Here is a 23731-nt window from a genome sequence, read left to right as displayed (position 1 = left end):
AGCGGCTCTCTTCTGGGCCACGGGGAACGACAGGTACAACGTGTAGGCCTCTAGGCAGAAGCCCCTGGAATGGGTGTGCCTATGCCCCACTCCTGGGTGAGATCTCTTCTCAAAGCCTGTCATCAGCCCTTACCCTGCAAGAACCTTCCAACTCCTACCAAAGTTTCAGCATCATTGCTACTTTCCAGTGCTCCTGAGTGGAAAACTCCAGTTCACCAGCCAGACCCCAAGTTTAAGTTCCCACGCTGGCCAAGTGCCTGCCTGAGACGCTCCCAGAGCCCCATTTAGAAGCCCGTTAATGGCTCTGGTGTGAGGACCCGTTCTCTACCTTCTGGTCACCTGAGAACGCCTAGCACAGAGATGACTTGGTTTTAGAGTCTGGCTCTGTGGCAACCAACCATGAGTAGACCGTCAAGCTGGAGCGAAGCCCCTGGGGACCAGGAGGGTGTCTGGAGTCCTGCTGCTGGGGCGGAGGCAGGAGCGATGGGTGCGACACGGTGTGACCTGTTAGGATTCTGCGCACAAGCGGTGCGGGTCCTTCTGGCAGGCTGGGCGGGAGCCTCAAAGCCGCTTGTGCAGACCCGGTGCTGCTGCTGCCGGAACACGACCGCATGGGCGGCGGGGAGGCTCAGCCTTTCATGTCCTGCTCCCTGCGCTCCTCATCCAACCTCCCTCTCGTGCTTGTGCAGGCAGGTTGGCCAGGAAACCCTCACTCCTGCGCTTCACCCCCACGAGAATGCCCCGAACCACACACACACACAAACTGGGTGACATTGTGCCACGAGGAAATGCAGTTTGGGGCAAGAAGGCTCCCACATGCCTCTAAGCCCCCTGCTTGGTCACTCGTGCCTCTCCCCACGGCAAGCAGATGCCGCCAGAGCAGAAGGGCTTGAAGTCCCCCTTTATCATCAGTCTCTCTCAAGGGGCTGTCTAGAACTCTCCCAGCACGTTCCCACCCCAAGAGCACAAGCCTTTATTCCGGTTCCTTGAAGGAAGGATTTAAACCAGAAGGGCAAAGACAGAAGAAAAGGAGCATGCAGGCGGGCAGAGAAGAGTTGGTTTTTATTGTTACCGTGTATCGGGCTGGGTGCCCTCCCCACCACTGGCCCAGGGGGAGCAGGCAGCAGGATGGTCCCGGAGACCCTGCCACGGTGAGTGTCAAGGCTCCTGGGTTCATGAGCACAGTGGGTTCCACCTTCTCACATGAAGTGCACACTTAATTCATAGGCAGATTTCACCAGGAGGGAGAGACCGAGCTGAAGGCACTTTGATCAGGGCTCACCCCAATGCCAGAGTTTGTTTTCCCTCTGGTTCCTGATAAACCTAGATGCCACTCGCCTGGAGCCAGTGCTGCCGGCAGCCGTGTCACTGCCGGGGAGCGGGGTGTGAGGGCCTGTCACTGGTAGAACTTCTTGTGAGGGCTGTTAGCATGGTCAACGAGCAGCTGGCATGGGGTGAACTGTTTTCCGTAGGCAGCCTCGTACTTCCTGAGCCGGTCCAGGATCTTCTGAGCACCGTGCAGATCCACGTAGCGGAAGGGCCCTAAATGGAAAAACAGGACTTTGTTGAAGGAGACAGCGAAACGAGCTCTGGGGTAGAACAAGCTGCTTTCCCAACTTGGCGAGACCAACCTCCAAGACACGGGGGAAAGCCGAGTCCAAAGACAGCTCCGATGTCTCCCTCTGCGGGTGTGGCCAGGATCCCTTCCTGCAGGCACATGACGGCCTCATTCACAAATCTCGTCACCAGGCGGTACTGGATGTCTTCGTCAGAGCAGCTGCCGACAGGGAGAGACAGGGAGAGACATTCAGGTAGATGCAGCGTCACGGGAGGGACGCAGAGGCTGCAGGTGCAGAACGGGAAGGAGGGCCGCTGCTGCCCGAGCCCGGTGGGCCAGCCGTACGGAGCTGTCCGTGCTGGAGAGGAGCCGCCGGGAAGCCGGCCTTGCCCTTGGAGCAGAAGGTTGAGCTACTTGCCCAAATTAACCTGAAATTGGCGCTTAGAACAGGGTAGGGCAGGGTGGACAGAATCTCTGGACATCATTAGCCGTCAGTTACAAATGATAAAAAGGTTTTGTGGGGGTGAAAGGGACCCAGGACAATCGTCCTTCGAGTTCTTTCCAGACCTTCAGAGGGAAGGCTGGAGCAGGGGTCTTTCCAAGACTTGGCTGCAGTCCTTACCCTGAAGCTCGGTAGAAAACGAGGAGGCATGTGGAAGGGCAAAAGCACTCTGGCCAGGTAAGGGTTGTACAGCAAAGAAGGTGGAAGAGGGCTGAGAAGCTGAGGCCGAAGAGAAGCACGCTTCCACACTATTAGCTGTTCAAATTAACTCACACATCGGGCTTAGGAGACACCTTCAGACTTGCCAAAATACCATCCATGTCAGAGTTCAAACTCTTACTCTTCACACCCTCCTGGTAGATGTAAAAGCCCTTCCCAGATTTGCGACCTAAAAGAAGCCAGAAAAGGGAGAATTACCAACTCTCAGAGCTCCGGCCTGCGGATGCTCTTCTTGGCTAGTGTGCTGTAAACCTCTAACCTCTCGAGCGTCCTGACCTGTCTGGCTGGCTAGCCCTAGAAATTTGGGGTTCGTCAGCAGAGAAGGGAAAATGACCTTGTGTTTCCTGGAGCTTGGAAATCTGTGTATGTGGATGAGAAAGGCCACTTGGATCAGCTTTAAAGTCCAGATACGCAACCCCAGGCCCTAGTATGCCGTGGTCCTGGTGTTGGTTTTGCTGCTTTGCCAAGAGACAGCCACCCCTGCTGGGCCTCCATCACATACTCTGTGTTCAGAGGCGTTACTTTCTCCGCACAGGTGGCCAGACAGCACGGGAAGCCCTGCAGCGTCACAGCTGTGCTAGAGGCCGTGGGCCAGATGCAATCTACAGGCCCAGCCTAAGGGGCGGTCACAAAATCCTTTAAAAAACTCCCCGGCAGTGGGCTGTGTGTTTAGGAAGAACCCTTCCACACAGGCCTCCTGTAACCGTGTGTCTCGGGAAACTAACTAATGGTGTTACATTTCTCTGAGGCTACTCACCTAGGAAGCCCCTGGACACCATCTGCTTCAGCAGTTCTGGGCTTCCACCTTCAAACCGCTCCCCGAAGGCTTTGCCTAGATCTTCTGCTACGTGTTTTGCTACGTCCACGCCAACTTCATCGACCAGTGTGGCAGCACCCACGGGAAAGCCAAAGCTTGTGGTAAGGGAATCCAGCTTCTTAGGGTCAACTCCTTCCTGAATGGGAGGTAAGCAGGGGCCTCAAGGGAAGGCATTCTGGGCCCGCCCACAAGGGCTCCCCGTGCCGACCCTCCCCAGGCTTCTCTCCTGGGCGCCCCTGGCCAGGCCCAGGACTGGGGCTGCCCCACTTGGGGAGGCAAAGGAGGTTTGGGAGCCACCAGGGGGAACATCTGAGCCTTTCCTAACCTACGGCACTTTAAGGAACGAACAAATTCATTTGGAGATGAACACACTGTTCATATCCTTCTTGTTTGCAATTCTGAATCTCTGTGGTAATGAGATTCCGTGGCAGACAGGGCCAAGTTTCCCGTAACTAAGACATGAGGCCTCTGCAGGAGCGGGGCTGCAGAGCCCCCAAGCCGGTGTGTGAGGAGCACCCTGTGAGAAGGTGCCACTGGAGGGGTGTGTGCAGCAGAAGCTGGGCCTGCATGTTCTGGACGGTCCCTGCCTCAGCGGGCATGCAGAAACTGAAGAGCATGTCAGGAGGCCTTGGGCCACTGGAGCAAGGAGGCGGTTAAGGGAGCATAGCTGCAGTCCTGCTCATGATTTCCTACCACTGTATGGAAGGATCAGGCAAAAAAGGGCCTTCTTGGAGTGAGAAGAACCAGGACTCTGTGTATCAGAAGGAAGCCTGTTCCTCATGTTGACAGTACCAGTGTGGAGGATGGGTTTAAGGGGTAGGAGATGCCTCCAATATTGCAAGAGCAGTACCAACCTGGAGGATTCGGAGGACTTCGGACATCATGGGTGCAAGACACCTGGTGGTGTAGAAGCCAGGCCCATCCTGCCGAGGGAGAGAACATGAGCTCACTGCTCCTCTGCTTCGGGTGCTACCCGGTGTGAAAGCAGGCTCCCTTCCCCAGGTGTCATTTCAAAAGTCAAGGCAATTGATAGTCCCACACAGAATTGTTTAAATTACAGTGCAGGGGAAGCCACAGCCAGAGCAGCATGGCTTGACCAAAAGGGCACAGCACAGGGTTTCAGTCCCCCGAAAGGTCTAGAGCGGCTGGGAGCGTGCCATGTCCCAGACACTGCCCTCAGCCCGTGACTCAGCAGTCCAGTCCACAGCACTGTCCCTACTGCAGACAACCAAGGGAAAGGCCTCCCCAAAGGAGATGTGTTTGCCCCAGAATAGTTATAAACAAGCCTGGAGGTGTAAGGAGTCTTAATAAAACTTTCCCCAAACTGGCTACTCTGTTTCACAGCTCTTTACCTTAACCACGATGATGACCTTCCCCTGCTTGAGCCCCACCGCTACAGCGGAAGCAGTTGTGTCCTTGGAAGTTTTCTCAGTGGTGATAATCTCCAGTAGCTGCATCTTGTCCACTGGAGAGAAGTAGTGCATGCCAATCACCTGGCAAGGGCAATGCAAAGCAAACAGATATAAGAACACCGAGGAGAGAACCTGCTAGCACTGTTGTTGTGCCAGGAAAGCAAGGGAGAGAAAGGCAGTTGTGACAGAGGAATGCTGCTTGATACAGTTGAGTGGTGTGGCACTGGGGTTCTTTGATAAAAAAGTTCGGTATGGGGGCACCTGGGTGGCTCCGTCGGTTGGGTGTCCGACTTTGGCTCAGGTCATGATCTCACGGTTCGTGGATTTGAGCCCTGCGTCGGGCTCTGTGCTGACGGCTAGCTCAGAGCCTGGAGCCTGTCTTCGGATTCTGTGTCTCCCTCTCTGACCCTCCCCTGCTCATGCTCGCTCTCAAAAATAAATAAAAACATTAAAAAAAAAAAGTTCAGTATGTTCGCAGGGCTCCCTGGAATCCTCCTCTTCCAGCTGCTTCTAGGACTTTTCACTGAGGGCAATAGATCCTACCAAGAATTGGCACAAAAATCACAGCTAATGGCCAAATTAGATTTATCAGGGAAGAATGGATGAAGATTTCGCTCATATTAATGATACTGATGGTTTAGGTGACAGGGCCCACTTTTTCTGATGGGGAGGCAGAAGAGGCAGTATGCTAGACTGTCAGAGCTGTATCTTGATCTTACACAGATGGGCCTCGTCCCCAGGATACTGGGTTTAAATAACATTTATCACCATTCCAATGCACCTGAAGACTCATTAAACCAATGATTCTCAAAGTGAAGTACCTGGACCAGCAGCATTAACATCACCTGGGAAATGTTCGAACTGCAAATTCTCAGGCCCACCCCAAATCTGTGTTTAAGAAGCCTTCCAAGTGATTCTGATAGATGCTGAAGTTGAGAACCTCCTTGTTAAGCTAACAATTAGTCCTCTCAGCTGAACTGCTGCAGGAGAGAACAATGTAACCATAACACTTAGTTTTGCTCCCCTTCCCCTCATTTTAGCTGTAAGATATAATATCTAGCATTTGTTGATTGCTGGCTATCCACTGTACTTTAATACATCTGCCATTATTCCTTACATTTCCATCACTCTGTGAACTTGCCAGTCTTATCTAGATGAGGAAAAAAGACACCAGGTAGCTCAGGGTCAGTGAGTGAATGGCAGTGGGATTCTATCACAGTTGGCCTGTTTCCAAAGCCTGCGTACCCTCCATTATGTAATACACAGGTCACTTACATGTTCCATAAACTTACCAACCAAAAGTTGCTTTTAACCCCTCAACTGTTCTTTAACTGATGTCTAAGGTATTTAAAATGGCAGGAACTTATTCAGATTCAGTACTTTGGAGCAAAAGGAAGTAGCCTTTATGACATAATTTATACACAATAAAATGTACAGACTTTAAAGTGTTCATTTTGATGAGTTTTCACAATTGCATATACACTCATGTAATCACTACCCCAAGCAAAATCTATTTACATCAAAGTTGTGCCAAAGGTGACCAACTTGTCCTGGATTGCTGGGACTTTCTTGGTTGGAACATTAAAGGTCCTACGTCCCAAGAAAGCCATCAGATGCTGGTCACCCTACCTGTGCCCCTTTGACCTTAATCTTACATAACACAGGGGAGGCAGATGGCAGAAGCTATCCAAGATACCTGGAGGCCAGGACTGCAAAGCATGTTTGCTCCACTCCACTGGGAAGATGAGAAGTTAGCATCGAAGGTTCTCCATTACAGACTTTATTTTAATGTTTATATATTTTTGAGAGAGAGAGGGACAGAGAGCACAAGCAGGGGAGGGGGAGAGAGAGAGGAAGAGAGAATCCCAAGGAGGCTCTGAGCTGTCAGCACAGAGCCCCGTGTGGGGCTTGAACTCATGAACCATGAGATCATGACCTGAGCCGAATTGAGTTGGCTCAACCGACTGAGCCCCTGGAGTGTCCCTTCTTTACAGACTTTAAATGCAGAGGTGCTCTGAGTGATGTGACATGGCCAGACTGTCCATCTGCCTTACACTGTTTTTGTGTCTTCCTTCAACATCACACCATCAGCTGCCACTTCTCCCTAGGACCTTTTCCTGCCATCCCTGGACCTGTCTCGGTCAGGCCCAAGTTACGCTGATAGCAGATGCCCAAAGATGAATTTCTAGGCATTGTTCCAAATATTCACTGAAGGTGCTTCTGCCCTTTCATGTCCTGGGGGGAGGGCTAAGTGAACCCACAGGGGGACACGTCTCACCATACCCCTGCTTTTCCATTCCTGGGGATGGAGTTGGAATCAAACACATACTAAGTCACCAGTGTCTGCTCTGTGGCTTAAGTGAGATTTTGGAGTCTTCCCTCGTATTTTGGGGTTTATCTTTATTTAAATTTTTTATTTTTAAAGATTTTATTTGTTTAAGTAATCTCTACACCCAATATGGGGCTCAGATTCACAACCCGGAGATCACGAGTCACATGACACGCTCTACAGACTGAGCCAGCCAGGTGGCCCCTTGGGCCTATCTTTAAATACCTAATTATAGGGCACCTGGGTGGCTTAGTTGGTAAACATTTGACTTTGGCTCAGGTCATGATCTCACAGTTGCGGGTTTAAGCCCCTCATCAGGCTCTGCATTGACCACCCAGAGCTCACTTGGGATTCTGTCTCCCTCTCTCAACAATAAATAGGCAAGACCAAAAAAAACCAAAAAACAAAAAAACCCCACAATAACAACAACCCCCCCACCTATTATAATAAAGGTAGGTTTCATTATTTTTATGTTTCTTTTTGAGAGAGAGTAAGCAGGGGAGGGGCAGAGAGAGAGAGAGGGAGACAGAGAATCCCAAGCAGGCTCTATGCTGTCAGTGCAGAGCCCAATGTGGGGCTCAAACCCACAAACCATGAAATCGTGACCTGAGCCGAGATCAAGAGTTAGACCCTTAATTAAACTACCCAGGTGCCCCCAAAACGGTAGGTTTTATAGTCTGAACCTAAAAAGTAAGAGTCATTCGGGATGCAAATCCCCGAGGAAGCACACCTTCATTGTACTTCACATATGGCAGCATCTCACAGCGGTGAGTCCACAGTCCAAGCTTCCCTGGGCCCGGTTTTTGGAGACACCACCACCCCTCGACTGCACGGTCCACACCAGTCCCCTCTCACGCTCTGAGCCTTCCTGGGGAGCCTGCGGTGGGAAAACATTTCAGGGTTTTCCCTCTGCTCAGAATTTACCTTCTCAGGTCTTTTGCTGACAGCAGCAATCTGGTTGATCGGGAGCGCAGACGTGTTACTGGCAAAGACACAGTGATCGGGAATCACCTGCAGGGGAAAAGCATTGAGGAATGTGTCACGTAGGCCCAAGAGATGACTGGGTCCGAAGCAAAGCTAAAGCGTGACACCCGGTCCAGCCCCGCTCTCCCCCAGAATCATTCAGACAGTAGGTACTATTTGCCCAGGGCTTCTGCGATGGGGAGTGTGTTGGCCTTGTTCAAGTTCCCATCCAGCCGCCTTCTAGCTCTGGCCCCACATCCCGGCCTGGAGACTAATCTCAGCACTTAGGTAAATAAGACAGCTTAGATAAACACTGAAAAGATGGCCTTGAAAAAAATCTCATTCATTTCAAGATGCAACACAGGTGCCAATCCCTCTTCTTGTCTGGATCTGCCCTCAAGTCTGAAAGCTCACGATACCCCCACCCGTCACTTTGATAAGAACAAGCCATCACATGCGTGCCTAGCTCATTTTACAGTGTTATTAGAAAGCGGTGCACCACTGTAATTAATCTACACCACATGAATACTATTAACTCTTGGCTTTATCAATCTGGAGAATAGTCTTTAACATAGACTGTCAGCATTCTGTCCATGATCCCAAGTTATTCACGTTTTTATTCAGCTGCTTATATAAAAAACATGGAAAGCACACCTGTCTAATTTGTGCAAACTGGGACAAGCAAAATTCTAACACCAGAGATGGGAATCAAGGTTTGAGACACATTCATCAAACTGAAAAGGTGAGTGTAAGATAAGATCTATTATAACACAGATACAGGTAAAATACTGCATTAAGATTTTTTTAAAAAGACAAAAGATAAAACTCTAGAGAGGCCCCTGTGGGGCAAAACCTGGCTTAGCAGGCAGCTTGTGACGAGGCCCCATGACCTTAGTCAGCAGTAGGGCATTAACTGCAAGGACGCTAACAGAGCCCTAACGGAGCCCCCGGTGTGGCACGTCCTGGGGGCGCGGTGTCTCATGCTGGTGGTGACATTCTCTACAAAGAGCAAACCAATGTCTCCAAAGACAGCTGGCAACAGCTCCTCCCCTCCTGGTTCAGGCGTCTCTCCTCCCATCCAGAAGCAGCGTCTGGTTCCTCTCTCGAGTCTTCTGACTCGCTTTTCCCCATGGCAGGCAGCAGTGGCGCTCTGAGCTCCAGGCCAGGCCCCGAGAAGCCCCACAGCTTCTGCTTCTGCTCTCTTGGTGGCCAGCGGCACCGCTGTACAGGCTCGTTCAGTCTGCACTTCTCCCGATCTGATCCCTCTTCTTTCTCTCCTTGGTCGCTAGTTTCCCAACCGCTAAAACTAACGAACCCTTCCCCATGCCAGTACTCCCAAACCCAAACCCAAACCCAAACCTGGAGCAAACACCATCCCCCCAGCTGGTCGGCAGGTGCCCCTCTCCACGTGGCCCGTGTCTGCTTTTGCTGGTCCTCAGGGTCTACCCAGCACTGGCTCAGCAGGCACCCCCAAAGCCCTGGGAACACCACCTACACACGTGAGCTGAAATGCCACCCAATCTACCCAGCTCTCTGAGCTTTTCCCCTCAGCTGAATCCACATTACACTTTGCCAAAAGGAAAGCTTTTGCAGTGTATGGATTTCAAAGTGGAAGCTGTCCCCCAAAGAGCTGCTTGTCTTTAGTTTCTAAACCCTCCTCAGGCTCAGCAGGGACCGTCCTCACACAGAAGGGCATCGTGAGGGTACAGCCACTACTCAAGACACCCAGAGTATTGCCAAGTCTGTGCCACTTCATTTGCACATTAACCCACATTTATTTATCTATAGGCTGGTCAAGGCCCCGGTTCTATTTTGTGCCTGGATTATTGTCTTTTCTTCTCTGGGCTCTTTCTTTACACCATCCGCTACAATACTTGTTTTGTTTATGGGAGGTAGAGCATTTGGGATCAGAACCAAAGCAGCATTTCCACAAAGTAAGTGCCTGAAACCTGCCAGGAGAAATGATTTCTCCCCCTACTTCCTTTGCGGACTAGACCTAACCTAAAGAAGTTTAGGTATGGCTCGTAGCTAACCAAACATGTCAAGAGAGTTGGCTACACTCCATGAGGTTATCTGTAGTTCTGAGTGATGGAACTTGCACAGAATGCTAACGAACCCTGTGCTTATTGACTTGATTTTCTTCCCTCAGGACTTAGATTTGACTTTTGTAACATGCGCAGTGTGCACGAGTTGGCAATAAAAACTGATGTTCGGAAATGAACAGCCCTATAAAAAGAACCATGAGTTTCTGTTTAAAAAAACATCCCCCCCCCACCCCGTGTCCTCCACTCACTATGCTAGGATTCAAGTACAACAAGCCTTTTACTTACCGCTTCTACTTCCTTTAACACTCTGTGCTTAAGATTAAGATCCTCAAAAACAGCTTCAATCACCATGTCGGCCTTTTCAAAACCCTGGTAATCGAGCTGCCCAATCAAGTTGCTGAAAATGGAGTCTCTTTCAAATGATGTTAGAGCTTTCTTCTTCACTTTATCATTCAATCTAGAACAAAGACAGTCCTAGTCAGAGGGAAGAATAGGAAACTCACTACATACTGAGCGTCCACGGGCCAGACGCTACACTATGTATTTTCGACCAAGTCTGTGAGGCAGTTCTCCCATTTTGAGGAAGAAGAGTTCCTCAAACAGGTTCGAAGACCTAGCTCATGGTCAAATGGCTAGGTACTAGGGTGCCAAAGACAGGCGGGCCCCCGAATCCACATTCTTTCCCGCAGATGATGCCTCTAAATGTAGAACTTACATAAACTCTATGACTCCTGAAACAGTTAAATTTGTCCAGAGGAGTAAATGCAAACACTAGTGTGGCAAACAAAGGAGCTGCTCTGGTAACTTTCTAACACAGGAAACACCCAACGCGTGTCCTAAACCACACGGGCTTGTACCTGATTAAACATCATTTTGTTATTCTGTAATTACAACCTTCTGGAAAACAGAGACCAAGCATGACTTCTTATGTTATTTATTTATTCATTTATTTTTAAGTTTATTTAGTGTGTGTGTGTGTGTGTGTGTGTGAGAGAGAGAGAGAGAGAGAGAGCGCGTGCGCTAGAGCTAGCACATAAGTAGGGAGAGAGGCAGAGAGAGAGAGGGAGAGAGAATCCAAAGCAGGCTGTGTGCTGTCAGCATGCAGCCTGAGGCGGGGCTCGAATTCACAGTAAGATCATGATCTAAGCCAAAGTCGAGACTCAGATGCTTCACTGACTGAGCCACCCAGGTGCTCCTGTTTCTTTTATTCTTAAATCCACTTCCCAGCTAGCATGTGGCAGCACATTGTATTGATTACATAAAATATTAACTCAAGGTTTCTTCTTTCCCATGGGGAGCTAAAAAGGATTCCTGCAATTCAGACATTTAACTGATTACTTTTCACTGCCAAGAAAAACAGGCTCTCTGAGGTTTTAATCCGACCACACTTTCAGAATAACTGACCTAGAGTTTTCCTGTGAATGAAGAATGGAGCTAAATCACGTTCACTAATTTCCTTAACCAGAAGAAATATTAAAGCCACAAGGTAAGTTCAAAGAAGTATTCAATCAAAGTCTTAAAAAGCATGAGTTCAAATTTCTTGGTTTCTGACAACCACGTCAGCAATCAGCACACAAAATGCTCATCAGAGTTCAAAACATTATTAGTTGCTTTTTTAAAAAAAAATAGTTTACTGCCAAGTTGGTTTCCATATAACACCCAGTGCTCATCCCCACAAGTGCCCTCCTCCATGCCCATCACCCCCTTCCCCTCCCCCTGCCCCATCAGCCCTCAGTTTGTTCTCAGCATTCAAGAGTCTCTCATGGTTTGCCTCCCTCCCTCTCCCCTACTATTTTTCCCCTTCTTCTCCCCCATGGTCTTCCATTAAGTTCCTCCTAATCCTCCTATATGTGCAAACATATGGTATCTGTCCTCTGCCTGACTTATTTCACTCAGTTGCTCTAATTCTAACGCCTAATGAAACTGTCTTCAAGAGAGACTAGGAAACATGTATGTGCCACGTCAGCCGTATAGCGAGGGCACCCGCCAGAGCCTGAGGTTTCTGAAGCATGAAGGGAAACCTGGGGCACCTACCTCCAAGAGAGACACAGCGATCTCTGTTCTAGAGCAGCAATTTCGCATCTCGGTGACTGCAGGGGATGGTGTTTGGGGATGCTTACATGCTAGTTTCAGTTATCTAGCTAGCACATGCAAATTTTTTTTTTTTGGTCAGAATTGTTTACTCTCCTTGCTATCTTACAATAGTCTGCCAAAATGATTAAGCCTGCCACGTCTTGGATAGCATAGTAGTAGCAGCGTAAGAGTCTCTGCAGAAAAGAGGTCAAACACGCTTAAGTTATATAACACATTTACGAAAAAAGCTCATTCAACTAAAAGTCACGCGTAGGGCCGTCTAAGTCCAACAATCTTGTTCGTTACACTGGGGCAGAGAACAGAGCTGAAACCAATTCCTAGTTTGGCCAAGCCGCTGCTGCTTCTCCGCCTCTGCAAAACGGAATGGGGAGCAGGGGGGAGAGGGGGTATGTGGGCAGCAGGGGGAATAACAGTCACCTTTCATTAACTCAAAGGTAAGATGGAGTCACATTCCGTAAAGTCTCAGACACTGTGGAACCAAATCTGTGACCTGCTTCTCTACAGTAACGCAGCCGAGAAACAGAGGGCACAAGAGTTCTGATCCCAGCCCCACCTTCAGTTTGCAGTGACGGCACCTGTCCTCACACCCTCCGCTTCCACAGCCGTGCTGTTTCAGCGTTCCATGACAGCACAGCACAGAAGTGGGAACTATCAAAATTCATGCACACGAGGGTTTCTAGCCTTGATATCAAAGCAGAAAGTAAATGGCCTTGAAAAATATCCGATGGTTTTCTCTTCTGCACTCAGACATTACAGATTCTGACGACGTTCGTGGTTTATAATATGTACAACGATGAGAAGGGAAAGGAATGACTGTTTCTAAAAATCAAAGGAAACAGCTTAACTGCAGAGCATCCAGCACTCCCCACGTTCAGGCAAAGGGAACCTGTAATGGCAAGATAAACAGCCCTGTGCTGACAGAGGCGGGGCACCAGCTTACCCTTTGAACACTTGTTGCTGTCCTCGGCCCAGGCCGGCTAGTGTAGCATCTTTAAGGATGGTCTTCAGGCCCTTGTCCACAGAGACCTGGGCAATGCCGGCCCCCATCAGCCCGGCACCAAGAATGGCTAGGTGCCTAGAAGGAAAGCATCAATGACTTTTGGTCAACTAATCGTTTCAGTAAACATGGGAGACTGTCTACGTTATAATCCAATAAACCAACTAAAATGGCCACAACCATAAGGTTATTTTAAGTAATTTTAATCTATAAAAATACACTTTGATAAGTGATTGAGTTTCTTTTTTTTGTTTGTTTGTTTTTAATTTTTTGTTTTATTTATTTCTGAGAGAGAGAGAGAGAGAGAGCAAGCGTGAGCAGGGGAGCGTCAGAGAGAGAGGGAGATACAGAATCCAAAACAGGCTCCAAGCTCTGAACTGGCTATTAGCACAGAGCCCAAGGCGGGGCTCGAACTCGTGGACCGTGAGATCATGACCTGAGCCGAAGCTGGATGCTTAACCCACTGAGCCACCCAGGCGCCCCAGTGATTGATTTTCAAATTGACTGATTTTCAAAGTTAAATGCAAAAATCCATTAGGTCTAAAAGAACTGGCCTACACAAAAAGACAGAATTATATTGATCTTCAATCATGCCTTAAGATCACTGAAAACAAACAACCTGGTTTATTCTGAAGTCCATGTATTTCTGTTTTCCAACAAAAGCCAATTTGCAGCAATGTGCCCAAAGACATAGCATTTCTTCCAACTACTTGTCAATGATTTTATCATTTCCTAGTAAGTTTTCATTTCTCCTGAAATTTGTGCCATTTTACTCCTTACATGGATTAGATCAAACTTCTCCTGGATGGCTTCTTTGCTTCCAGACCTAACCCCCCCAGCCCCCAATACCTCCACACATCCCTGTTCCTGCCTTTTCCACCACGAACTTCCCTTGAACTTGTCAGGCCCATCTGACTTACCCTACAGTGTTCCAGAATGATTCCGGATACATTATTTTTGTCTTCTCAATTACATTTTAAGCATTTCATGGGCCAGAACTCATACTTGATTACTTTTTTTAGTTTTCCATAGTTCTGGAACAATATGTCATACTCACATAGCAAATAAAAAAAAATTTCCAGAACAATTTCCTTCATAAAAAAAGCCCAAATTTATAGCACTACGTAGACCTAAATTAGAGTCATAATACAGGATAAAGTTTCATTTGTAACAATTTTGATTATGTTCAGAAATCATATTTATGACCCAAAAAGGAAACCTAATTTCAAGTCCTGGAAGCAACTTTCAAATGCAGCTTTGAAGTAACATACATATTTACATGGTTAATGTGAAGTAACTGGAGAACAATGAGAAAATAGGATAGAGGCATGTAAAGAACAGGGACTGAGGGGAGCCTGGGGGGCTCAGTTGGTTAACCATCTGACTCTTGATTTCAGCTCAGGCCATGATCTCACATTTCGTGAATTAAAGCCCTGCATGGTACTCTGTGCTGACAGCGCACAGCCTGCTTGGGATTCTCCATCTCTCTCTGCCCCTTCCCACTCATGCTCTCTCTCTCAAAAAAAAAAAAAAAAAAAGAACAGGAACTGAAAAGATTGATACATTTATTATGTGAAAACCACAAATTTCTGTTAGACAAATGACCCCACAAAATTAAGATAACCATAGGATAGGAGGAAATCTGCAACTTACAGCAGCAAAGAATTACAACTTGGGAAATGAAGAACATGCATATTATCAATTAAAACAGACAACCCAGGGGTGCCTGGCTGGCTCAGTCAGTGGGGTGTGTGACATTTGTTCTCATGGTCATGGGTTTGAGCCCCACGTTGTCCATGGAGATTACTTAAAAACAACAACAAAAAGGACAGGATGCCTGAGTGTCTCAGTTAAGCATCTGACTCTTGATTTTGACTCAGGTCATGATTCACAGTTTGTGGGTTTTGAGCCCTGCATCAGGTTCTGCACTGACAGCAAGGAGACTGCTTGGGATTCTCTCTCTCCAATCCCCTCTCAAAATAAAAAAATACACTTAAAAACAAAAACAACCAACCTAGTAATATGGGCAAGGGCTTATATAAAGAATTCACTAAAGAAAAAAACTCAAATTACCAATAAAGATGCTCAATTTCCCTAATAACCTGGGAAATGCCAATTAAAATGAGATATTCTTTCCCTATCAGATTGGGAAAAAATTTAAAAGCATCAGTGAAGATGCACAAAAACTGTTTTTTTCATTGCATGGCTGATGGAAGTATGCTTTGCCCTACTTTGGAGGGCAAATCTCTTACAACTAAAAACCACATACTCTGGGTGATTCTATGTCTCATTCTGTGCTCTAATGAAATGCACATATGCACACAAGGCTGGGATGAACAGCCATACAATGTTCGTAATAATGAAAAATCAGAAACAGCCATCAATCCAGCAGTAGAAATTAAGAGGGAGGAGTTAATTGATATGTACCAATACACATAGTCCCCAAGTCATACCACTGAATAAAAAGAGCAGGTTACAGGCTTTATACCGAAGGATCCCTTTTATATTACAACATTCAAACATAAACACAAAATAGAATTAGCTAATACTTAACCTTATTTATGATAGTTTTCTTAAACAGAATAAGAATGCACTCACTACATAAAGAATTAATTTATAAAAAGAGAAAGTAGATAAGGAACTCAAATTATTATCCAAGGTGAGGGAGAGGGGGCCAGAGGAAGTAGAGGAAGCAGAGGTGTTATAACTGGGAAAGCAGGAAAAAGGGTCTCCTGTCTTCAGTTCTTCACGGTTCTTCATCAAATTCTGTTCAACCTAGTCTGCCTTGGGTACCCTGTAATGATTTCCTAATTAATTCCTCATTTCTAAGATGATGTCACCTTTTTCCCTCAATTTGTTTCCCTCAATTTGTTTCCCAAGTTAGGTCAACTTTTATACCACTCTGTTTCTGTCCATTTAGTTCTAAGTTTTTGAATGTCTTTAAAAACTTTTTTTAATGTTTGTTTATTTTTGAGAGAGTGAGTGACCATGAGCAGGGGAGAGGCAGAGAGAGAGGGAGACAGAATCTGAAGTGGGTTCCAGGCTCTGAGCTGTCAGCAGGATTTTGACGTGGGGCTCGAACTCACAAACTGCGAGATCATGACCTCAGCCAAAGTTGGATGCTCAACCGACTGAGCCACCCAGGGGCTCCTAAGTTTTTGAATTTCTGATTCAAGGTGATTTTTTCTTATCTGCAAATCCTTATTTAAGGATATTTAAGTCCAGTTTTGAGGTATTCTGTTATAGTTTTCTTCTGTATTATGGTGGTTTTGGGGGGGAGAATTTTTATAAGCTTAAGTATTTGGATTCTCATTTTCTTATTTTTTCCTATATGAGATTCATGTGGATGCTGTCTTCTTTGTGTATTTGGTATAACACCTTTCCAGATGGTAATATGCTACCTGCATATGACAGCAAAAAGTATATGCAGATGGGTGTCTGAATATATATGAGTCATACTCATATATTTTGGACTACCTCATTAGGTTTCCTGTTTTTCTTTTCTTTTAATGTTTATTTTTGTGAGACACAGAGCATGAGCAGGGGAGGGGCAGAGAGAGAGGAAGACACAGAATCTGAAGCAGGCTCTAGGCTCTGAGCTGTCAGCATAGAGCCCTATGTGGGGCTCGAACTTAACAAACCATGAGATCATGACCTGAGCCAAAGTCAGACACTTACAGACTGAGTTACCCAGGTGCCCTAGATTAGAGGCCTGTTTCATGCACTGTAGGGTGTTTAGTAGCATCCCTGACCTCTGGCATCATTAGATGCCAACAGCAGCTGTGACAACCAATAATGTTTCCAGACATCATCAAATGATCCTGGGGGGCAAAATCACCCAGGATGGGAACCACTGACCTAGAAAGTGAGTTTAGGAGCATTATTAAATTTTTTTAAATGTTTATTTTTGAAAGACAGAGTGATACATACAGAGCGTGAGCAGGGGAGAGAGAGGAGACACAGAATCTGAAGCAGGCTCCAGGCTTTGAGCTGTCAGCACAGAGCCCGACACAGGGCTCAAACCCAACAAACCATGAGATCATGACCTGAGCCAAAGTTGGATGCTTAATTGACTGAGCCACCCAGGTGCCCTGGAGCATTTAAATTTAAAATGCCGAAGAGCTACTGGGCAGCACAGCACTGAAAGTCTTGCTGAAAATAATAGACATGAATCAAGCAAGTAGAATCTTAAATGTTTAGGCCGTAAGGTAGATGAAGGACAAGTCTTTTTTTTTTTTTTTTTAATTTTTTAATGTTTTTATTTATTTCTGCATGAGAGAGAGACAGCGTGAGCAGGGGAGGGTCAGAGAGAGAGAGGGAGACACAGAATCTGAAACAGGCTGTAGGCTCTGAGCCAGCTGTCAGCACAGAGCCTGATGCGGGGCTTGAACCCACGAACCGCGAGATCATGACCTGAGCCGAAGTCAGATGCCCAACCAACTGAGCCACCGAGGTGCCCCAAATGACAAGCCTTTAACAATCTGAATGAGGCTTTTTTTTTTTAATGAGGAAAGTATGAGTTTCCAGAGATGGTATCTCAAGTCACAGGGAAAGACAAGATCATTAAACAATGCATAGTGTGTTTGGTTTGGGAACAGGGGACATAAACCAGACTTCCAGGCGACAGTAATAGTGAGAAAAGCAAGCCTCTGTAGGAGCCCTTAGAGGGGTCTGGAGAAAACTCAGCTCAGGCAGCACTTTGAAAGTCAAAAAGTTCTTATTAGGAAAAGGGATCTAATGTGCTCAGGATAGAGGGGCATAGGGAAGACCAAAGGTCTAAATCAAGCTCTGTAGTTCCCTAGGTGGCGTTTAACTTACTTCACGTCCTTCTGCGGAGTTCCAAATTTATTCTTCTTACACAGGACCTGACCATGATAAAGTCCCATCAAGGCCTTTGATTCTTTGGTCATTGCAAGCTCTCCAAATTTCTGAAAAGTAACAGAGGACAAGAAAAGGTGGAACTTCACAGTCTCAGTGACGGGGGTTCTTTCAGTCAGGTTTCTCTGCAGAGCAGAGGTAACACACGCGAAGCCTTGGGTGGTCGGGGGTGCGCTGGTGCCTTCTCACATGCGGCACTTTCCGGCTACTGTTGTGAAAAGGGTGCGGGGTACACCTGAGCTCTCAGGTTACATACACCAGAGGCGGTGGCAAGCAACCTTTTCCATGGAACTGGAGTGTCAGGGCCAAAACGGACCTTCAGAGTCATCTCAGACAACCCTCTCATTTTAAGGGCTGGAAAGAGGAGGCCCAGAGAAATTAAGCGACCACGCCACCTAAAGTGAGAAAAATGGAACTCCCATCCAGGAGGTAGGACTCCCAACTCTGGTCTGCCCCACATGACACCTGCCACTTTGAAAAGTTCCCTAATGCATATGGAGATCAAGTCTCAGCATGAGACTTAGAGTCTGGGTTTGACAGAACCAGGTTTGAATCCTGACTCTGCCATTTCCCAATTGTGAAACTTTCTTTATCCTTAAAATGGGGAAAACAACAGTTATTTTACAGTATTGCTGGAATTAAATGAGAACGCCAGTAAAGTGACTAGGGTGTTAATGTCAGCTAGCATCATCATCAATATTACTAGAATTAACTGGTAGGGTTACAAATAGGCTTTCAAAGGAGGAATCTCCCTAATAAAGCTGTTTTCATGTCCCAATAGAACATGAAACAATGTTCTACTAATCTTGACACAGTGGAGTCTATTCAACACACCAGTGATTTTCAAAATGTGGGTAGAGATCCATCAGTTGTCATGAATTTGGTGGGTTGTGGAAGTAAAACAGATAGGAAATACTATGTACAATGTACATGGTGAGGGCACCAATTGACCTGGGAAACCTATGCTTCAATTTTTCTGTACATATGTATACATGTACGTGGATTGGAGATAAAAGTCTAAATTAGAGTGTACTGCAATAAGCGACCCAGGACAATAAATGTTTTCTCTTGAACTTGTCCCAAGCTCTTCAGATACCTTTTGTCTTATTATCAAAGAGCAATCCATTCTTCAATGACTGCTTAAAACTTAAAAAACAACCCACACCACTTAAATCTGCAGTATCACCAACTTGTTGGAAAAGTGGGAAGAGGTGAGGCTGGTTTATATGCCCCTCTGTCTTCTTTTAGTGAGTATGCGACATTTCCTTCCACTTTCTAATTCACCAAGAGAGACTGGCCTTCAAAGTCTTACCTCAAGGCCCTAACAAGGAAGAAACACATTTTTCTATCAATGTATTCATTTTATCACAACAAAACAAGCCCAACTCAGAACAAAAACATCTAAGTGAATCATTTTGAAAGGATCTGAACTCTGGCCCTGCTCTTCCTAGTTAAACCCTCATTACTCAGAGGAAGTTCGAATAGCAGGGCCCATCAACGTGTTCTTTAACATCTACTCACTCATTGCGATTAATCAATCCTAAGCAATGATAACCACTGGAAGAAAAAAATTTGGGGTGCGCTTTGGGTACCTTTTCTTTTTTCAGCTTTATATAGAGTTTTAGTTCTTGGCTTTCCTGTATCTAGTAATAAAAAATTGAAAGGAAGTAACTTTACCTGAGATTCAGAGAGATAGCCAGCATCATTCCCTTGCTCAATTCCTGTCTTTACCACCTAAAAAATACAGAAAGCGCCTGTTCATTGTTGCAATGGGTTGGCAAGATGTCCAGTAATGCTGAATAAAATTGCTAGTTTGTTAGTATTCAAAGAGTAAGTCAAAAGTCTGGAATTGGAGTACAAAAGCCAGGAGGACTGAGTGGCTGCTTAAGACTGACTTTTTTCTCCATCTCTGAGGCCCCTCCTAAAACTAGCATAAAATGCAAGGAAATGAAACAGAAGAAAAGTTGGAGTAGGAAAGGAAGACAGTTTCCAGAGCTCAAACTCTACCTCCTTATCCACTTCTAGACCCTGTTATCTTGTCAGAGAGAGAGGTGCCATCAGAGCTGCCCAAGTCCAAGAAAAGCTTTCCCTTTTCCTTTTAATTACCTTCCCTCCTGCTTAAATTGCTCTTCTAGCCTGTTTTCTGCTCTCCTAACACAGGCACGTCCCCAGAGTTTCCCCCTCGGCCCTTTTTTCCTCTGTGCATTCTTTTCTAGGCACAGCATCTAGTTTATCACATTACTCATGAACTCTATAGATTCAGCTTAACGTTCTATCCCAAGTACAATGGCAAGTATAAAAGATGAAGAAGTGACCCTGTACTCAACTCACTATAATTTATGGGAATGACCAATTGCTTGAAAAAAAAAAAAAGAACCCAAAACCAAATAAATCAATCTACATTCTTAATTGACTTGTTTGTCTAGACTTCTGTTGCTTGAATTTCCTCAAACATCTAAACTCAACACTTCTAAAATTTAACTCATGATCTCTTCTCTTCGGCAGTTGTTACTGCCTTCATATTTTTACTTTTCAACCTCGCAGTCTTACTTTAACGTCAAGTCTGAGTTACCAAGATTGCATCCGACTTCAAGTATCTACTTTGTCTCTCCTTCTAACTGTTTATACTTGCTTGTACCATGATCTCTATGATCTATCCAGAACAAAAGTCAAATTTCTAGATTCATTACCTGTCAATCTTCCAAAATCTAGGCTAATTCTGCCTTTTTGCAGACATTTCACTATCCTCCTACAAAAACGATCTCATGAAATATTCCCTGTAGGGCCTCATGCTTTCTGGCTTCTGGAACTTTGCTCAAAATGCCCATCCTACCAGGTTCTACTTTCTCTTCACCTACTCTCTACACATTTTCTAGGGCTCAGGTCAAATTCTATGAGGCTCTTCCTAATCTCTCTGGTTCATAGTGATTGTTCCCTCCTCTGTACATTTAACAACCTTCCTCTTTCCCAATTATCTGGCAGTGATCCCATGATGGTATCTGATGTCCCTTATACTACAGTTACCTGCCTTACCACATACACATGTCTAATCTCCCCAGCCCAGGCACGGAGATGAATGGGGAAAGGGAATTATGTGTCATATTTCACACATTTTGGTGTCTTTTCCTTAAAATCTATCTGTTGACTGATTTATTCTCCATATTTGAAGTCTTTGATTACATGTTCTCTTAATCTTAGACTTTCTGGATTGAGGACTAAAGAGTTTTAGACAGAAGTTCTTAACCCTGTGAATCATTTCAATTATCCTCCTTGAACTTTTCTTTTCAAAGTTTATTTTGAGAGGGGTGGGGAGAGAGCGAGAGAGAGCGGAGAAACGGCACAGAGAGGGACAGAGAGAGAATCCCAAGCAGGCTCTGCACCACCAGCCCAGAGCCCGATGCAGGGCTCAAAACCATGAATCACGAGATCATGACCTGAGCCGAAATAAAAAATCAGAGGCTTAAATGACTCAGCCATCCAGGAACCCTCCTTGATCTTTTTCAGAACGTTTCTATATTACCTCTTTTTTATAATTATGGCAAAGGAGAAGCCAATGAGATATTTTAGGTACTGACAATGGTTTAGACTGAGGCAGGCCATCAATTTTGTTTCGACTACCTCTTAATTAATGCCCAATCTTTTACTGGCCTTGTTATGCTGATATAACATAGGTTCCTTTCCTGGTTTATAACTGGTAATTAGTTTTAAATTCATTATCCCTGGCACTAATTTTTCCCAAATATGTCAGTTTATGAGTCCTCATAGCTCGCTGTGCTCCTTCTTTATTTTTAGCGAGTACTGCACTAGCAGAATTAAGAACTGTAGTACTAGCATACATGGTTCAGAATGGCAATGAAGGATACTGCTCTATTCAAAGGGAGAAAATATGAGAAATGTGGGAATATGGGGTGAAAACTCACATCGATTATTTTCAGAGGTGCAGGATAAAGGCCTTTGGTCTGTTTTCGTACTTTTTCTTCCACCTTTTTGTAAATCTGTTGCCTGACAAATGGAATGCTCATGGCATACGATATCAATTCTGTAAAAAAAATGCTTTTAGATACTTACTGGAAAAAGCCTAGCCTTGACAGTTCTATAAACTCCATAAAAATGCAATAATTGTAGCTATCTGAAAGAACTTCTCTTTACTCTGATATGTAAAATCCAAATTGCAACCTAAGCATTTCTGTACACATGGTTTAAGTAGTTGCTATATGCTAAAGCTGGGCGTTGGGTGCACGGGTGTTTATTACACTATTATGCTATCCACTTTCGTATTAATGCTTAGTATTTTCCAAAATAAAAAGTTAAAAAAAAAAAAATGGCTCTAACCAACCAGGGTAAGGTTTAGGACTCTAGAGGAGAGTTGTTGCACTCCTTAAGGATGGCTCTATGCTTGGAGTAAATAATGCATTTACCGCTTTCTCATTTCAAATTTATAGCAAACAAAAATGAAACTACCTGGAAAGAAACTTTGCCTCTGTTCTTTAATAACAACACTCACTTTCTACTAATCCTTTCTCTCTCTTTAGAAAGATTTTCTTATCAGATAGGTCTTTGGCAAAAGTAACTGCAACTTCTTCTAGATATTCAATTGTCCGTTCCTCTGAAGGTTTTAATCCTGGTCCTGTCGAAATGAACACAACAGATTAGAATGTAAATCAGTTTCAGCACAGCCTTCCAAGTCAGACTAGAGTCATGAACTATGGACTCAAACAAACAAACAAATAAAATACTGAGCAAAGGTGTAACAATGTCCTCTAGATAGAAAACAAGGTCTTAAGCCCTATCAGTCTGGCTTCCAATTCTGAGTTGGGTGTGGAAGGTCTCATTAGGCCTGTATTCTTGCTGCAAAACTGGATAAAAATGAATAAATTGTAAAACCGTATTTGTTTTTTTTTTTTTTAATTTTTTTTAATGTTTTATTTATTTCTAGGAGAGAGAGAGACAGTGTGAGCAGGGGAGGGTCAGAGAGAGAGGGAGTCACAGACTGAAACAGGCTCCAGGCTCTGAGCTGGCAGTCAGCACAGAGCCTGACACGGGGCCTGAACCCACGAACCGCGAGATCATGACCTAAGCGAAAGTCGGACGCTTAACCGACTAAGCCACCCAGGCGCCCCGTAAAATCGTATTTGTAAAGGTACTAGAGAATGGTGGAAGCAATGAGGACCACATGAACTCAAAGTCCAGAGAGGGAAAGAGACTGTCTGAGGTGAACTGATGACTGCTGGACATTTTCTTTTCTGAGGGTATGTTATGCTTTTGGGTGTGGGCTGAAGATCAGAGTTGGCTCGAGCAAAAGGATGCTCTTGGGGGCAAGTGAAACCATCAGTTTTTGGTGGTCATATACAAAAGATCAGAAACTAGAAGAAATCAAATACAAAGCTAGTCTTCCTCAGGGAACATTCATGGAATTCTAAGGTGGTAGAGGAGGTTGGAAGGGCTGGGCCAAAAAGCTAGAGGGAAAGCTCACAGTATCATAAAATTTAGTACCTAAAGTACTTCTATACAGAAAGGGGTATGCTACAAATATGCAACCCATTTTGTACTTTAGGCATCTGCCCAACATTGAACTTGCTTGAAGCAAGAGATTAAAGAGTTAGGCTCAAAAAATTCAAAGACTGTTTCTTTCTTTTTTTTTTTATAGTTTATTGTCAAGTTGGTTTCCATATTTCACCCAGTGCTCATCCCAACAAGTGTCCTTCTCCATGCCCATCATCCCCTTTCCCCTCTCCCCCCACCCCATCTGCCCTCAGTTTGTTCTCAGTATTCAAGAGTCTCTGATGGTTTGCCCCCCTTCCTCTCTCCAACTATTTTTTCCCCTTCCCCTCCCCCATGGTACTCTGTTAAGTTTCCCCTGTTCCACACATGAGTGAAAACATATGGAATCTGTCCTTCTCTGCCTTATTTCACTTAG

The 23731-nt window shown here is 45.5% G+C and overlaps 1 protein-coding gene across 1 annotated transcript in view; it reads right to left on the bottom strand.

The window, feature by feature from the left end:
* Window positions 1–1043: 1043 nt before the first annotated feature.
* The window catches only part of HADHA (hydroxyacyl-CoA dehydrogenase trifunctional multienzyme complex subunit alpha), a 47974-nt gene continuing 25286 nt past the window's right edge, over window positions 1044–23731 (bottom strand). The window contains exons 8-20 of the mRNA XM_039238268.1: window positions 22319–22441; window positions 21735–21853; window positions 19492–19548; window positions 17755–17864; window positions 12880–13014; window positions 10131–10302; window positions 7762–7848; window positions 4449–4589; window positions 3951–4019; window positions 3037–3232; window positions 2334–2448; window positions 1632–1777; window positions 1044–1542 (exon numbers count right to left, since the gene is read on the bottom strand). Of these exons, the coding sequence (XP_039094199.1) occupies window positions 1397–1542; window positions 1632–1777; window positions 2334–2448; window positions 3037–3232; window positions 3951–4019; window positions 4449–4589; window positions 7762–7848; window positions 10131–10302; window positions 12880–13014; window positions 17755–17864; window positions 19492–19548; window positions 21735–21853; window positions 22319–22441 (1616 nt within the window). The 3' untranslated portion in view covers window positions 1044–1396. The remainder of the gene's footprint in view (window positions 1543–1631; window positions 1778–2333; window positions 2449–3036; window positions 3233–3950; window positions 4020–4448; window positions 4590–7761; window positions 7849–10130; window positions 10303–12879; window positions 13015–17754; window positions 17865–19491; window positions 19549–21734; window positions 21854–22318; window positions 22442–23731) is intronic.

This window comes from Hyaena hyaena, unplaced genomic scaffold (genome assembly GCF_003009895.1).
Source record: "Hyaena hyaena isolate Hyena2069 unplaced genomic scaffold, ASM300989v1 scaffold_138, whole genome shotgun sequence".
Taxonomy (NCBI): Eukaryota; Metazoa; Chordata; class Mammalia; order Carnivora; family Hyaenidae; genus Hyaena; species Hyaena hyaena.
The sequence above is the reverse complement of the archived record's forward strand: the minus strand, read 5'-3'. Positions and strand labels throughout refer to the sequence as shown.